Consider the following 17,833-nt stretch of genomic DNA (forward strand, 5'->3'; position numbering starts at 1 on the left):
GACAACATAGGTGATATTAAGAAATTATAGCTCCATGGGATATAAAATCTGTTTGCAGCCTTGAGTAATTTCTTATCGTACCTCATGTAAATCTCTGCACATAACTTATGATTAAAAACAGAGTTACTGCAGTGTATTGTAATTACTGTGGATACAGCATGTTGTACAATCACAAGAACAGATGTTGAATTGCTCTATTTACTTATTATTTGTTCTTGACTAGTTTTTCTGTTCAATCAGCACCCACTTTTCTTTTTACATTTGTTCTTTGCAATTTGAGTTGATCAGATTCCACATTCAGGTCAAGCTTGAATATAACTCGATAACTTTTTGAAACAGTTTGTAAAATTTGTTTCACTCTGGATAATGTTGCTGGACAGTTTTATTCCTTTCATTTGTATACATCCTATGGCGTAGAAGGTGATGCTCGTACTGCATATTCGTAATAAGTAAGATATTTAATTGGAACGGACAGTATGCTGGTATATTTTGAGATTGTGATGCTATTCACATTTTTTTTTCCTTTTTGGCTACTGAATCTTTATTAGCGGTCTTGTGATGGAAGTATCATAACATACTTTACCTTTTGCTATTGTTTTAATTTTTCACATTTCTTAATAAAAACAACATTGCTTTAATACATTTGTGTATACTCTGAGCAATATAATTTGTAAGATGCTTAAAATGTATAATATTGTCAGATAATGTTAAGCAGCTGAGAGAGTTTGAACCTTGGTATCTCTTGAACTGATGATTGGCCTACCCGTAGGGGTTGTGAGTTTTAAGGGGATACCTCTGAGATCTGTGGATCTACTGATCTCTTTATCACCTACAGAAATAAAAGATTTCATAAACAACTTTCGTATTCTCTCCTGAGATTTTGCTGATTTATCTTTTCCCATATAATAAACATAATTTTCTAAGACGAAACTCTTATAATAATCCTCGGCACACATGATCACAACTGAATTGTATTCGTAAGCTATTGATCGTAGTTCCACATCAACAGTTGCGAATGATATCTCATCTGTTCTGCATTTAATGTCAAACTTGTTTTCTTGCTAGGGTTATTTTGATTCTTGTACTACTTTGCTTTCTTCAAACTGGGAGCTTAGCAGTGGCTATTCTACTTTCTAGACCTCCTTACAGATTTCTCAGTTTGCCCTACGTTAAGCAGGCTATTCATTTCATTCAACTGTATCTCGCTCACTTTCAACTGGGCCCTTAGCATCACCATCTGTCCCCATGCACTTTCCTTCTCATGTAGGACGTATGTCACAATTTCTGATCCGGTGAAAGTAATGTTAACTACAAGCTCAGAAAGATCTAGAGCAAATCAGAATTAAAATTTATTGCATGCCTTACATACTGTTGCAGTGTTGGAGATGCTATAAAATCTCTGCAACAAACTAATTTGTTGTTCAGTCTAGGTTTTAAAGGATCATTAGTAGTATTGAAATCCCATTACGTAATAGCCAGAAAACAGTCTACTGGTGAATCTAATCTCTCGCCATAACAAGACAGAAGCTGATGAATGAGTGTTTAATCAATCCTGTGATCTATTTTAAAGGTAATGTAAGATCCTACCCTTCATGCTGCTTGTGTAGATTAATGCAAGAGGCACTAGCTTGACGTACACAAAGACAATTCACAGCAAGATAGAATCTGTGCCACGTATGGTACACAGTGTAATTTTTATGCCGTTTCTACTGCCATAATGGAAAGTGGTGGACTTCGTCCATTTCCGAGGCATACTGTGTCAATTTGTCAGTATTGTTTATTTATTGTATTTCATCCCGTGGGGCATTGCTGGTGATGGTGCCATTTGCCACTCTGCAGTAAAATTAGTTGTATAAGTAGTAACAGATTTTTTAAAACGAATTATATAAAGTATAAATTTACAGTATGCCTGTAACATTAGTAAAAGAAACGTTTAGCATGGAGGATACGGAGCACATCAGAAATGTTATTGCTTCCTGGAAGTATGAAAATACTAACTTCAGATACTAGACATTTTAGACAACAGTTCCGTTATTCAGATTCTTTCATTTGTCTAAATATCTTTTTACTAATTTACCTCAAAATGGTTTTTTACGAAAGCATACATCTCTGTCCTTTTGATGTATCATTTCTATAGCATAGAACCATCTCAACATCGCTACTGACATCTATGGAATAGGCACTCAACCGGGAGCCAGTTGCATTAAGTAGCCATTAGATGGCCACTGTGAGTTTACTTTTTGAGAAAGTAGCAATCATTGCTAGATTGTTTAAGTGAAATAACTACTAATACCCGCATCACAGAAAGTAGTTTATTTATTTAAAATAAGTGCACAAGTACAATGTATAAAGCCGTTGCGAAAGGATTGTCTACGTCTCAGAATGCTTAATTGCATAGACAACACAAAACCTAGTAATTACAACTCCAGGCATCAATACTGATCACTCTGCTCCTGAAGATTGTTCTTCATTGTTGTCCTCCTAGAAACGCTTTACAAACTGAAGATGGATTCCACTTTTAGACAAGAGGATTATGGACCTAGGGTGGTAATCCAGGTTTGTTACTGTCTTCTGAGTGGTTCGTACACTATGCTTCGACAGGATGTTCACGAGACCCACTTTGGATTGTAACAGGCCCATCCTCATACCTGAAACATATATACAGATCAAATTATATAGTTGGGTCGAGTGATTCTAAATCAACATATTCTGTATGTTGTGGAGGCAGGCCTCATATACCCCGTTAGTTTGCATGAAATGACAAGCGACTTCCGGTTATGTCCAGACAACAGGTATTGCGAGGAACCACTATCCCTAAACTGATGATCACTGTTGGACACAAGCAGAGGTATGTAATTCATTATCGTAATCTCCAGCAGTGTCTCAGCTTAGGTATGGAGCTATGTACAATCACCCGGGCTATCTACTTCAGTCAGTCCCCCTAGTTGAAGGAGTATATTGAAATAAATATGGAGAAGTGGGGGGGGGGGGGAATAGCGATTTCGAAAATGATTTTTGTAAAACTTCCTGGCAGATTAAAACTGCGTGCTGGACCGAGACTCGAACTCGGGACCTTTGCCTTTCGCGGGCAAGTGCTCTACCAACTGAGCTACCCAAGCACGACTCACGCCCCGTCGTCACAGCTTTACTTCTGCCAGTATCTCGTCTCCTACTTTCCAAACTTTACAGAAGCTCTCCTGCGAACCTTGACGAATAATTTGATTTTCTGTAAAACCATATAGAATGTAAGAAATGAACGCGATATTTTCATTAGGACCCAATGGGACGGGCATTGGAGCGTAAGAAATTGCATAGCCAGACCAAATTTTAAGTAGGTCACTATTTTTCAATGAGAACTTTGTCACTGTGGAGATGTCGAAGATATCAGTAGATTTTACGAAACCAATCTATTTGAGTATGGGTGTACTGGATATCTCCAACTCCACATGTTCCGCTTCCACTATGAGTTTTCTGAAACTCATTTTGAGGAACCAAGATTACTTTATATGGATAGCTTCATCTATTGGGTGAAGAACTGTGATCCATACGAAGTAATTAGGTGTCACGGTAATGAATTAAGCACATCGGGAATGCAGTTGATAATTCTTACGGTATTTTTCCTCGGAACAAAGTTATCGGCTCAATGAAAGATGAGGCAGATGATTGACGATTGTGGAGTTTGTGGTGTAAGATACAAAATGTATTCATATAATAGATGGTGTCACCCAGAAGCGGACTAAGGTTAGGTTAGGTTAGGTTAGTGGTGTTTAACGTCCCGTCGACAACGAGGTCATTAGAGACGGAGCGCAAGCTCGGGTTAGGGAAGGATGGGGAAGGAAACCCGGCCGTGCCCTTTCAAAGGAACCATCCCGGCATTTGCCTGAAACGATTTAGGGAAATCACGGAAAACCTAAATCAGGATGGCCGGAGACGGGATTGAACCGTCGTCCTCTCGAATGCGAGTCCAGTGTGCTAACCACTGCGCCACCTCGCTCGGTACGCGGACTAAGGGTGGGCGACGTGCAGCATCATGTGTCCTCGTGGTCTAAGTCTACTTGCACTGCCCGTACGGTGGTGCTCTCGGTGCTCCGCCGTAACCTCCACATTTGGTACAGAAAACTGGTATTCAACGAGAGGCCAAGGGATGTACATTGTGCTGCAATCTGAAGTCGGATTGGCACCTCATGACGCTAAAAGAGCCATTAATGATGACGGGTTCGAAACCCTCCAGTAGTCACACTACTTACTTGAAGCGCGAGAAGGGGTGGGGGATTCCGACGGTGTGAATGAGAGAGAGTGGTGTGTGCGTGTGCGTGTGCGTGTGCGTGTGTGTGTGTGTGTGTGTGTGTGTGTGTGTGTACGCTTGTGACTGCGTTTGAGTGTAGATGTCTGCGTTAATATGTATGCCCATGTATAAATACAGTATATTCTGTTTATTTTTAATTTTGCTCAACATGTAGCGTAATATCTGTGCATGAAAATACAGCAACATGCCCTGGAAGAAAAATTTTTAAATTATAAAAATGTTAAAATATATAAAGATTACTAAATAATAATATATAAAGATTACAAAATGGACTAAAATCATCAAGAAAGTTAAAAAATCTTAAATGAAGGAAAAAAATAGTTTGCCGAATTTCTCGCGTTTGCACCTGATGTGTGTGTTTGAATGTGAGAGTCCGTGTTTAAATAGATTAGTTTTTAAGCTAGCTGTCCAAGTCATACTAGTTCTAAGTGTGAGTTCCACTCAGTTCATTTTGTTGCAGCTGTTTCCGTTGAACATTTATTTAGCGTCATCCTTTTCATTCTATTATTAAATTATTTTACCTGCTTGAGGAGGAAAATGTGTAGAGCCACTCAGTTCAAACTATAAATTAAAATCCTCCATTTAGGGTGGAATTTCACTGGTAATAATATTAGTATAAGGGAAACTATACCTCTGCAGCAGCTGTAACCAGTTTTGCAATTCAAAGTAAAATAAAAATTCAAACAGTTCTTTTATTTTTAGAAATAAGAACACAATTAAGAAATTTCAGACAATAACAAGATACTGTGAATTTAAAAGCAATATTACATCGTATATTTTAAGTTCATATTCTTGGAACAGGAAAGCCAAGCATTGCGTGTAACATTTGGTCTCACTGCATGATTACCATCCTTTTTCTTAAATCATCCATCCAAATATATGAAACTCTTATATGGAAGAGTTAAAGCGTCCTGGTACTGGATGACAATCCTAATTTCATCGCTTTTGTTGAATGTCGTTGAAGCATAAGGTTTATACGAGAAGTATTCTTGGCGTATGATTAGCTCATCATATTCCACTGGGTGAGATATATTGAGCGAAGTCATTCCGAGGTTCCAGGCCTGCTGATTCAAGAAACTCATAGTTCTGTAGTTTCGCCAAGTGTTAACGGATTTCGTGACTGTGTGTTTTCGGGCAGTAGCTCTGAGATGATTTTATCGCTGACAATAGTCATTACAATTATAATGAAACTAATATCTCTGTAATTGAATTATCTATGCAATTTAAGCGAACAAGGACTCGCAGCTCTTTTGTTCTCCCTCTTCCTGGCCAGCCATTGTCTGTTACGGTTATAAGATGTATTGCTTGGTCCATGTTACGTAGAGATTTTGTTATTTGTGCTCATTTTGCATAAAAATGACTATTTACGTTCATTGTGTTTGATATTACGACTAATCATACTTTTTTCCTCAGCTTTTTTCTTGAATTACTTTGTATGGGAATGTCTGTTAGTGAATGATCGCGTATTAACGGCACCAATCAGTGTAATACGTTTGGTTTGCTTTCAGAATAGAACCTGCATCCAAAATTTCACTTTTCACAAAACGAAGTCCGATAGCCTTTAGGCGTTAATCACGTCCAAAAATTATTCCCAGTGAGGAGCCTAGTTAAAAAATATGGTGGTAATTAAATTCTAATTTCAATATAAAAGAATATTTTTACAAGATTTTTCGAAGTACGTAATTTTCTTGCTTTAGTTGACGACTCATTTGGCTAAGATAATTGTAATTTGATTCAGTCTTGCATTTGAGTTCAGACATATTAAAAGACAGAATAATATAAAATTTAATAATAAAAATCAAATAAATAATAATTTAAAACCACCATTAAAATGGCTCCCTTATTACAGAACTGATTTATGTATTTACAAATGTATATATATATATATATATATATATATATATATATATATATATATATATATATATCATCGTAACTTTGGTATCTAAAAAAAATTGTAGATTTCTGTTACATGACCAATACTTGTTTAGAAAAGTATTCTCGAATTCCTCAAAGTGTTACAATAATCTATTACTTCACTTGCCCATAAGGCTCCATCACTTTGAATATGTGTAGTGACAAACTGTATTTTCTGTTTATCACTCAATGACAGGGTGTGGCATTATGCGATCCGGTGTAAAACTTCGAAATTGTCTGTATTTTAGTAAACTCTCTTCCACAAGTATGTCAGACAGAGAACTGGCCACCCCGCTGTTCACAAGCTATGTGAACGAGTTGCGGAATGGGCATCGTTTCCGAACAGCTGATTGATGTCGCTGCTCGATATGTCACAGTCTGCGTCTCTGGCAACTTACTGACACGTAAATCACTCACCTGCTGCGTTTTTTATTGCTGCAAGCTCCTTTTTAACGTGTCTACCTCTTGTGTAAGTGTGTTTCCATTCAGAAACCTGTTCGGTGTTTTCACCTAACATGTTTGCTGCATACAAAGCTTCGTTTGTAGCATTCTTTATCGTTACAGGCAGTTCGTTCCGTAAACATTCTTGAAATTGGTCGTCTGTCATGTTCAACCAGTTTACAGAGTCAAGAGTAAACTGATTGCCTTTATCTACAAACTTCGCTTCTACAGATTTCTCCTCTTCGATAGCGGGTGTCTATACCTGTGCAGCTATTTGCTGCACAGAATTTTCTAATGTACTTTGCGCTGCATTAACTTTCGCGGCCTGCTTGGTTACATCGACAGCTTCGGGCTAGTGCTTGTATGGTTTTTCGCATTTCGTCAAAGTCATCAGTAGTATTTTTGAAGCTAGTTTTAATTTTACTGAATTTTCTATCAAGGTCGTCACGAATTTGTGTGGCATTATTTTCTTGTATCCGATGGGCTATGGCGTTCAAATTTTCGTTTACTAATGTGGTTACATTATTTTGAACTTCAGTGGCTACTATTTGAAGTTTTCTATTTAAACTGTCAGTCACATTTTGAAGTTTTGCGTTTAAACTAACAGTCATATTAGTTTTGATTTCAGTGGCTGCAGTTTGCAGTTTTGCATATAAATTGATAGTCACATTTTGTAGTTATGCCAGTAAATTGTCAGTTACATTTTGTAGTTTTGCATCTAAACTGTCTGTTACATTTTTGTGAACTTCTTTAATGTGTGGATTTTGTTCACGAACAGAGCGATGTAAACCTTGCACCTGTTCTCTGAAAAATGTGAACTGTTCAGCGAAATTAGTAGGTACTGATTCGCTCTGGGTGGGTTCTTCAGCATGTTCGGTCGTAGGCTCATTTTCAACCACCGATAATTCATTATTTTGAGTTTCGTGACTCGCCATATTTTGCTCGTCACTGTCTGTGTCTGACTCTACCCCAAACGGTGTAGCCATTTTAACGTTTCTACCAACTTTATCCATGAATAAAAAAGAATTCACTTCACTGAATTTAATAAACTTGACCGTTATTTCTACTCAAGTTACACGCGGTAAATGTTATTTAATAGGAATTACTGTTAATCGGTAGCGATTTATGGTAAAAAAATTTATCATCGATTCTCAGTCGTTCTAGAAAGCGGTCATCTTGCCGACATTTCGTTTTGCAAGATTCACCAAAAAATTTGAAAGCTATTGTGAACAACGTTTTTTGGAATTTGACACTCCCTAACTGACTTTTGCACACCATGGCAAAGGAAAACGGTAATGTCCTTATCTCCTTCCTTGCCGCCCTTCAGCAACGTTTCGAGTTGTGGTTCTTCTTTTAAGGACCGTACTTCTCGTCTCGTATTAGAAAGCTTGTTGAAATTGTCTCGTATCTTATTACAGTGGTATATATTTATACGTGCAAAGAGGTGAGTACGTCAGTATACCTGCCGTCATTCAGTTTCTTGTTTTATCAATAATGAGAAATATATACTGTGAGTGAGTTCAGCAATCTGCATCCAGTACACATTCATTCGCCGTTTTGTTGTGATAGTGTTACAAATGGCTTTGCTCGACAAAACCGGCAGCCTTTCCTGAAAGTCTGAGGCCTTAGGCACTCAGGTACGGTGAATAACTGCAACATGACACCTAGGCTATAGGTCCATGTGGCATGGAGGTGCCGGCCGCTGTGGCCGAGCGGTTTTAGGCGCTTCAGTCCGGAACCGCGCTGCTGCTACAGTCGCAAGCTCGAATCCTGCTTCGGGCATGTATGTGTGTGATGTCCTTATGTTATTTACGTTTAAGTAGTTCTATGTCTAGGGGACTGATGACCTCAGATGTTAAGTCCCACAATGCTTGGAGCCATTTGAACCATTTGTAGCATGGAGGTCGACTGTACTAACTACGGAAGACACGTGGTGTCTGCAGATGATCAAACAAATTAGCTTTCGTTGCCGTTTAAAACCTCGACACTCAAAGGAAGCAGTCGACTGTCGAAGCAGGATCTACGTTCTAGAGCCAACCTAACTGTATACATCTTCACGTCTTTGGGGAGGCTGCTGAAAGCGGTCGGACTGCCTAAACCTGAGTCTCCTAAAGGCTGGGGCGCGTGTCTTGTGTGTTCTCAAGCGTGGCCCGATTCAGGTTCCCGTAAGGGCAAACATTTGACGGAGAACGCCGTCTTCACGAAGATTACTAACATCTTACTGACGTAGAAAACGAGCAGAAAAAACTGCAAAGTATCTCCATATGTATCAATCGTCGTCATTATCATATGATAATGTGAGACAGAAAGGAAACTCTATCTGATACGTAGGGACACCTTTGATACTAGCATTATAGCTCATTAAAAAAATTACTACAAAATATGGAAGAAGGTTATCCAGAAATCTAAACACCTGCATTATGAGAAGAAGATAAATACATCCAGCAATAAAATAAAAACAATATGGGACATAGTTAAGTTGGAGATAGGTAGGACCAGAAATGAGGAGGTACAAATAGCTGCAAAAATAAATGAAACCCTGGTAACAAATGCATGTTGTGGTGCAAACCATTTAAACAAGTATTTTGTCTCTGTTACTGATAGAATGGGGTTGTCAGGTTCAGTAAATTTTGCAATGGAATATCTGAGACCAGTGCACACAAGCAAACTCAGTAAAATGGAATTGACACTTACTTCACCCAAAGAAATAGAATCCATCATAAAGTCCTTGAAATCAAAACATTCTAGTGGTTATCATAACATATCAACAAAGTTAATAAAAGAGTGTTCATGTGTGCTTAGTCATATCTTAAGTTATTAGTGTAATCAATCACTTGTCACAGGAACTTTTTTGGACTGGCTTAAATATGCTGAAGTTATACCTCTCCACAAGAAAGGGGAGAAAGAAATGCCATCAAATTACCGGCCGATCTCACTTTTGCCAGCTTTTTCATAAATATTTGAAAAGGTTATGTTCATGTGTCTACTTAAGTACCTTAGTGAAAATAACATACTGTCAAAGTCACAGTTTGGGTTTCTGAAGGGTTCTGATATTGAGAAAGCTATTTACACTTACAGCGAAAATGTCATTAATTCATTGGACAAAAAATTAGAGGCAACTGGCATATTCTGTGACCTGTCAAAGACGTTTGACTGTGTGAATCACAGCATTCTTTTAAAATATTATGGCGTCACTGGTAGTGCTGGTTTCAGTCACATCTTACTAATAGAAAACAAAGGGTGTCATTACGTAACACTTCAGCAAAGGGACATCATCTGACTGGAAAGAAATTACATGTGGTGTTCCCCAAGGTTCCATACTGGGTCCACTACTGTTTCTTGTGTATATTAATGACCTGACATCTGTTACATTACCAGATGCCAAGTTTGTCTTATTTGAAGATGATACAAACATTGCAATAAATAGTAAATCAAATATAAATTTAGAAAGGGCATCTAATCAAATTTTTACTGACATTAATAAGTGGTTCATAGTCAATTCACTGTCATTAAACTTTGAAAAGACCCACTACATGCAGTTCAGAGCTCCCAAGAGATTTCCTTCTGGTGTGTGTATAAAATATGACGACATGGAAATAGGAGAAGTTGAGAGTGTAAAATTCTTGGGATTACAACTTAATAATAAATTCAGTTGGGAGCAACATACTAACGAACTGCTAAAGCGCCTAAACAAGTCTGTGTTTGCAATGCGAATGATGTCAGACATAAAAACTGGCATATTTTGCTTATTTTCACTCCATTATATCATATGATATCATATTTTGGGGTAACTTCACAAACAGAGATAAAATTTTTAGAGTACAGAAGCGTATAATAAGAGTAATGAGTAGTGTAAATCCAAGAACATCATGTCGAAACCTATTCAAAGAATTGGGCATATTAACCACAGTTTCTCAGTATATTTATTCCTTAATGAAGCTTGTTGTAAATAATACATCTCTCTTTCCAACTAACTGCTTGGTTGGGTTGGGTTGTTTTGGCGAAGAGACAAAAACAGCGAGGTCATCGGTCTCATGGGAGTAGGGAAGGATGGGGAAGGAAGTCGGCCATGCCCTTTCAAAGGAACCATCCCGACATTTGCCTGGAGCGATTTAGGGAAATCACGGAAAATCTAAGTCAGGGTAGCTGGACGCGGGATTGAACCGTCGTCCTCCCCGAATGCGAGTCCAGTTTGCTAACCACTGCGCCACCTCACTCGGTAACTGCTTAGTACACAGTATCCATACTAGGGATAAGAACAATATACATAAAGTTTTAAAATCACTTACTCTTGCCCAGAAAAAAGGAGTCCAGTATTCAGCAACGCATATTTTCAGTAAGTTACCAGCAACCTTTAAAAGTTTGAAACTAAACTTTTAAAGGTTGCTGGTTGATGTTTAAATTGTGCCGTGTCTGAAACTAGACACGGCACAATTTAAACATAATATAAACATAATATAAAAGAATTTTTGGTGGCCAACTCCTTCTATTCCACCCACGAGTTTCCCTACAAGTGCAGTAGACCATATTAATGAAAATTTATTATACTTTAATTTTTGACAATACTTGGTTGTAACAGCCAAGTAACTGCCTACTGTGTCAATGATGGATGTATGGAAAGCAGATGTAAGTCTTAAGTCTGTAAACAGTGGAAGTTTAATTTTAAATCTTGTACATAATCTGACTGTTCTAAACTGAGGATCACTGAAATGAATAATTTAATTTTTGACAATACTTGGTTGTAATAGCCAAGAAACTAGCAAATGTCTAAATGATGGATTTAATGAAAGCAGATGTAAATATTAGACCTGTAAATATTAGAAGTTTAAATTTAATTCATGTACATAATTTTACTGTTTATTGACTGAGGATAATTACAAATTAATGAAACTCAAGTTTTTCTAATTACATTGTTGTAATGTGTTTATCTGGCATGTTCAACACCCAGGAGGATCCCCTCTTTTATGGGTTTATGGAATGAATACTTAATCTAATCTAATCTACTCTAATTAAGTGTTGAGTATTCAGATAATCTAGCAGGAAATTCAAATGTATGTGTGTTGTTTCTAGCTGCAGAGGCTTTTCGTGCCTTAAATACCCTAATGAGCCTTAATTGCTTAAATTCCGTCGTCCTTAAAGAGTATGGTATCACGGACCTCTGTGTGTGAACTTCTAGTCAATGTAGTTACAGGTTCCTGAGCAAGTATATGTTTGCCTAATGTTGGCTCTCAGCTATGGACCACAAATATATGAATTTTGACGCGTCTATTTCAGCTGGGGCTTCCAGTATAGCCTCAGATATCTTTGATTGTACGTTTACGAGAAGGAAGCGGTAGATCAGGATATATCTTTAGGCACAGACGTCTGTCTTTCCAGATAGCTGATTTTCTTGTGGCTTTCACCAGTACGTCATTGATGTGCACTTACTTTGAAGTTACCCTCATGTTACGTGGGCTATTTTTTTTCCAACTTCAGATAGATAGCGTAGTATAAACCACAGCGAAAATCAAGACTGTTTTATTTGCAGCATTTAGCTACAACTTCCGGCTACTTTTCTACATAGCCGCCGCACCGCCCTTTGTCGTAGTGTGGTACTGAATTTTCAATATCCTCGTCATAGCAGGCTGCTGCCTGCGATTTCCGGCAATTGCCCACGCTGACTTGTAGCTCGTTGTATGTGCCAAAAGGCTGTCCTCATAGCTAGAGGATCATGTGAGCGAAGAGATGAAAATCAGTTCAGGCTGTATGGTGGGTGGTCGAACACTTCCCATCGAAAACGCTGCAGGACCGCCTTTGTTGCACGTGCAGTATGCTGCTGAGAACCGTCATGAAGAAGGAAACGGTGTGTGAGCTGCACGAAATGAGGCAAAACCATTTATCAGCAGTTCACGCTCGGTGGGAGACACTATTTTCCCGCTACCTTTATGCGCTCACTCTGCCCTTAGATCTCAGAAGTGTAGCGTGATGCGGTAGACGGGGGTAGTACAGGAACTGTGCAGCACATTTGAGCAAAAATTCAACTAACTTCCACTGTGGTTTAAATTTCGTGACTGATCGGAGGCTGAAAGAAATAGGTGTCGTAGATCTGCCTGGCTGAATCAGAGCTCATGAGGTAGTGTCACATAGTACAAGCGGGATGTCTCCCTGAGGTGACTGATTTTTTTGTCCGGTTTGCATACTTACTAGGTAGCAACCCAACCTTATTATATACCGAAAAGTGAAATTATTCGTTGCCTTGGTCTTTGCGTGTTTACTTCCTCATATGAACGTAGTACAGTTGCTAATAATCCTGCTTTTAGTGCCGATTCAGACACTGAACACACCAATCTAAATGGGACAACCAGAAAAGATAAATCCATCAGTGTATCAACCGTAATGAAACTTCGCCATAATATATGATATATAGTATTCAGTAAATGACACTACGGTTTGATACTACACTCCTGGAAATGGAAAAAGGAACACATTGACACCGGTGTGTCAGACCCACCATACTTGCTCCGGACACTGCGAGAGGGCTGTACAAGCAATGATCACACGCACGGCACAGCGGACACACCAGGAACCGCGGTGTTGGCCGTCGAATGGCGCTAGCTGCGCAGCATTTGTGCACCGCCGCCGTCAGTGTCAGCCAGTTTGCCGTGGCATACGGAGCCCCATCGCAGTCTTTAACACTGGTAGCATGCCGCGACAGCGTGGACGTGAACCGTATGTGCAGTTGACGGACTTTGAGCGAGGGCGTATAGTGGGCATGCGGGAGGCCGGGTGGACGTACCGCCGAATTGCTCAACACGTGGGGCGTGAGGTCTCCACAGTACATCGATGTTGTCGCCAGTGGTCGGCGGAAGGTGCACGTGCCCGTCGACCTGGGACCGGACCGCAGCGACGCACGGATGCACGCCAAGACCGTAGGATCCTACGCAGTGCCGTAGGGGACCGCACCGCCACTTCCCAGCAAATTAGGGACACTGTTGCTCCTGGGGTATCGGCGAGGACCATTCGCAATCGTCTCCATGAAGCTGGGCTACGGTCCCGCACACCGTTAGGCCGTCTTCCGCTCACGCCCCAACATCGTGCAGCCCGCCTCCAGTGGTGTCGCGACAGGCGTGAATGGAGGGACGAATGGAGACGTGTCGTCTTCAGCGATGAGAGTCGCTTCTGCCTTGGTGCCAATGATGGTCGTATGCGTGTTTGGCGCCGTGCAGGTGAGCGCCACAATCAGGACTGCATACGACCGAGGCACACAGGGCCAACACCCGGCATCATGGTGTGGGGAGCGATCTCCTACACTGGCCGTACACCACTGGTGATCGTCGAGGGGACACTGAATAGTGCACGGTACATCCAAACCGTCATCGAACCCATCCTTCTACCATTCCTAGACCGGCAAGGGAACGTGCTGTTCCAACAGGACAATGCACGTCCGCATGTATCCCGTGCCACCCAACGTGCTCTAGAAGGTGTAAGTCAACTACCCTGATCTCCGGATCTGTCCCCCATTGAGCATGTTTGGGACTGGATGAAGCGTCGTCTCACGCGGTCTGCACGTCCAGCACGAACGCTGGTCCAACTGAGGCGCCAGGTGGAAATGGCATGGCAAGCCGTTCCACAGGACTACATCCAGCATCTCTACGATCGTCTCCATGGGAGAATAGCAGCCTGCATTGCTGCGAAAGGTGGATATACACTGTACTAGTGCCGACATTGTGCATGCTCTGTTGCCTGTGTCTATGTGCCTGTGGTTCTGTCAGTGTGATCATGTGATGTATCTGACCCCAGGAATGTGTCAATAAAGTTTCCCCTTCCTGGGACAATGAATTCACGGTGTTCTTATTTCAATTTCCAGGAGTGTATTTGCGTGACAAAAATACATTTTTAGCATCGTAGCAAACCACTTAAAATTTTTACCTTGCTTCACGCATGCCGGGCACTGCTCGCTTGGTATGCAATTGTTGAGGAAGGTTTAGAGCTGGCGACTAGCTAAAATATGAGATGGTTGATTGGCGAAGCATTGCACTGGCTGTAAACTTTGAGCGTTGATGTCTCACGTCACACTTTCATAAACATGTTGTCCAAGTGACATTATGATCTGTCTCATACGCACTGGAGTCTGGTGGAGCGCTCAACACTAAATATCTTATCTGTGGATTACGGCTTGTCTCAATTTTGCCTTATGTCTATCAGAAACATCTAAATATAACGCTAGTAACATGAAATTGTTCATGATGTATATTAATTACTTTGCAGGAAGTATTAACAATAACCTCAGACTTTTCATATATAATGCAATTACACATAATGGAATAATCTCTGAAAAATTTGCACGCATATTCAGTCAGATCTTCGCAAGATTTTCAAGTGGTGCAATGACTAGTTGGTAGCTTGCTTTAAATGTTCAGAAATGTAACATTGTGCACATCAGAAAACGAAAAAAATGGTATCATAGGTCCACAATATCAGTGAGTCATAGCTGGAATTGGTCATTCATAGCACTGTATGGGTGTAAGAATTTCTAGGCGTATGAAATGGGATAATGACAGAGGCTCAGTCTTAGGTAAAGCAGATGGCAGTCTGTGGCTCGTTGGAAGAAATTTGGAAATTTGTGGTAAGGTCTTATGGGAACAAACCGCTGACGTCATCAGTCCCTAAGCCTAGGAATTATTTAATCTAACTTAAACCAACTTACGCTAAGGGCAACACACACACTCATGCCCAAGGGAGGACTCGAACCTCCGACGGGGGTCGTTGGTAGAAAGCAATCAGTCTACAAAAGAGATTTATTACTAATCATTTGTGTTATCGCTGTAGAATATTAATAAAGTGTTTGCGACCTGTACCAAGTAGGTGCAGCAGATTATACCGAACATATGCCAAGAAGGATAGCGTGAATAGCAACAGGTTTGTTTCACCCATGAAAGAGCGAGCTGCAGACGGTGAAAGAACTAAACTGGCGAGCGCCTAAAGACACACGCAAACTATACCATGAAGGATCACTTGTTAAGTTTCAAGAAACAACTTCAAGTGATCAGTCTCGGAAAAAAACACAATTACCGAGCGCCTAAAGACACACGCAAACTATACCATGAAGGATCACTTGTTAAGTTTCAAGAAACAACTTCAAGTGATCAGTCTCGGAAAAAAACACAATTACCTACGAACTGCTCCTGTAGGATTCATGTAGGATTAGACTAATTTACATCGCGCTGAGAGACGTTTAAGCAGTCATTCTTACCTCGCTCTGTACGTGGATGAAACAGGAAAAAGCTCTATAAACTGGTACAGTGTACCGTGGACCTTGCACTTCAGAGGTTTGCAGAGTACGGATGAAGATGGAAGGGTAGCTCAGAAAACGGTGTGTACAGCAATGAAAGTTTTACTGAGACAGTCCACATGTAGTATATCGCATCTCTTCTATGACCATGAACGACATTAGAAAACACTACAATACAGGACGGACAATACGAAAATCTGTAAAAAGCGGTCACTCTGGCAATCTGTGCTACCATGAGGTGACAATGTAACTTAACGCAGGCATCAGCCAACAACGTACTCACCTATGCAAATGCGTGGTCCCTCCCCGAAAGGCAGGTAGACATAGGGGTGTCGCTTAGCTTTGGCCTCTTCGGAGAACATCTCAGGGTCGAAGCGATCGGGGTCAGGGAAATGCGTGGGATCGTGGTGGAGGCCCAGCACAGACAGCACTACTGGAGTTCCCTTTTCCAGAACAACGTCGCTGTCTGGTATCTTGTAGTCTTGGTTGTATTCTCTGTTCAGCACTGGTGCTGGTGGGTATTTCCTGAGAGACTCTGGAACGGAAACGGAAAAAGAAAGAAAAATATATTGAAAGCGAGACATGTGCTGATATGAAATGAGAAAGTGGTGGGGAACTGTATCAGGGCGGTATTCGAGTCGGCTACTTACGATTCGAGTACCACCGGCCTGTGCGTCCAGAGAAATATCCGAGAGCTCTAGCCTTAAAATTCAGTGTCGCGTTGGCGAGAGAGACTTACGAATTCCTCCCAATTGTTGGTGGCAGTCATTGCTTATCATTGTCATCAAGTATGAGGGGCGTTCAATAACTAATGCAACACATTTTTTTCTGAAATCAGGTTGGTTTTGATCAGTATTCCAATACACCATATTATTCCCCACACTTCTCGCTACGAACCCTTAAGTTTCAACATAATCTCCGTTCAGTGCGACGGCATTACTCCACCTTCCTGGGAGAGCTTGTATAGCCGCTTGGTACCTCTGTAATAGTCGACGTCAGGGAGAAAGTTTTGCTGCATCAGTAACCTCCCCACCGTCCATCTGCTGCTTCAGTGCGTGCGTCCTTCATTGGGAGTCAGAAGGTACGAGATCCGGGCTGTAGGGTGCATGAGAGAGGATGGTCCAATGATAATTTGAGCTCTCGTCTGTGCAGACTTGTGTGAGGCCTTGCGTTGTCTTGGAGAAGGAGAAGTTCGTTTCCATTTTTGCGGCGACGGCGCGCTGAAGTCGTTTCTTCAGTTTCCTAATGGTAGCACAGTACACTTGAGAGCTGATCGTTACACCATGGCGGGAAAAAGGTGGAAACGGCCAGCACGTTACTTCTACAATCGCAGATGGAGTAAACAGTTCTACTTAACTAGTCTTGACGCAGTTGACAGCTTTTCCTGTGGAGAGGAATAAGATGTGCCGTACCTGTACATGATTTAATTTGAAAACGTTGGTGGAGAAGATCAATGAAATTTCGATTTCTTTAGTTCTCTGGACCTTTAATGTACATTAACATTTCCTTCTGAAGTACGCTGTGATACCATGATGTTAATAAAGTATAATTACCGCAGCATTCTTGCCGTTCTGTCCTAACCCAGTCAAATTTTCTGACAAAAATTTCGTTTGAATGCGGGAACTGTACTTAGAAAAAAATTCTTTGTAGGTAGAGGGGAAGGTAATGTAGTACATTGTAGTAGTGTTTTATGTACGCCCATTGAAATATAATCGAGAACAGGACTACATACAACAATTTACAACCTTCTTCCTCTTTCCTGTAAAACGTAAATTTTTGAAAAGCTCGGTTTTTTGTAGTCGGTACTCTTTGTTATGGCTACGGGAGCTGTGCGAATCTATGAATAGAGGTAGGGTACAAATATCTGTCCGCAAGAGTCTCTATACTTTCGGATTGGT

At 40.6% G+C, this 17,833-nt stretch overlaps 1 protein-coding gene across 1 annotated transcript; it reads right to left on the bottom strand.

Annotated features, from left to right (window-relative positions):
* Positions 1 to 2,362: 2,362 nt before the first annotated feature.
* On the bottom strand, positions 2,363 to 17,250 carry LOC126262251 (cytochrome P450 6k1-like). The gene is made up of 2 exons (XM_049958737.1): positions 16,219 to 17,250; positions 2,363 to 2,648 (listed from the first exon to the last, which is right to left on the bottom strand). Exons 1-2 carry the CDS (start codon positions 16,517 to 16,519, stop codon positions 2,482 to 2,484), a joined length of 468 nt encoding a protein of 155 aa, XP_049814694.1. The 5' UTR covers positions 16,520 to 17,250; the 3' UTR covers positions 2,363 to 2,481.
* Between the last annotated feature and the right edge of the window lie 583 nt (positions 17,251 to 17,833).

This window comes from Schistocerca nitens, chromosome 6 (assembly GCF_023898315.1).
Source record: "Schistocerca nitens isolate TAMUIC-IGC-003100 chromosome 6, iqSchNite1.1, whole genome shotgun sequence".
NCBI classification, from domain to species: domain Eukaryota; kingdom Metazoa; phylum Arthropoda; class Insecta; order Orthoptera; family Acrididae; genus Schistocerca; species Schistocerca nitens.

Bases quoted from the DNA above. Each gene is read 5' to 3' on its own strand.
- LOC126262251 (XM_049958737.1), bottom strand. From the start codon at position 16,519: ATGTCTCGCTTTCAATATATTTTTCTTTCTTTTTCCGTTTCCGTTCCA. The intron at 2,649-16,218 runs GTGAGTACGTTG...TATATGTTTCAG, and splicing joins GGGACCACGCATTTGCATAG to GTATGAGGATGGGCCTGTTA.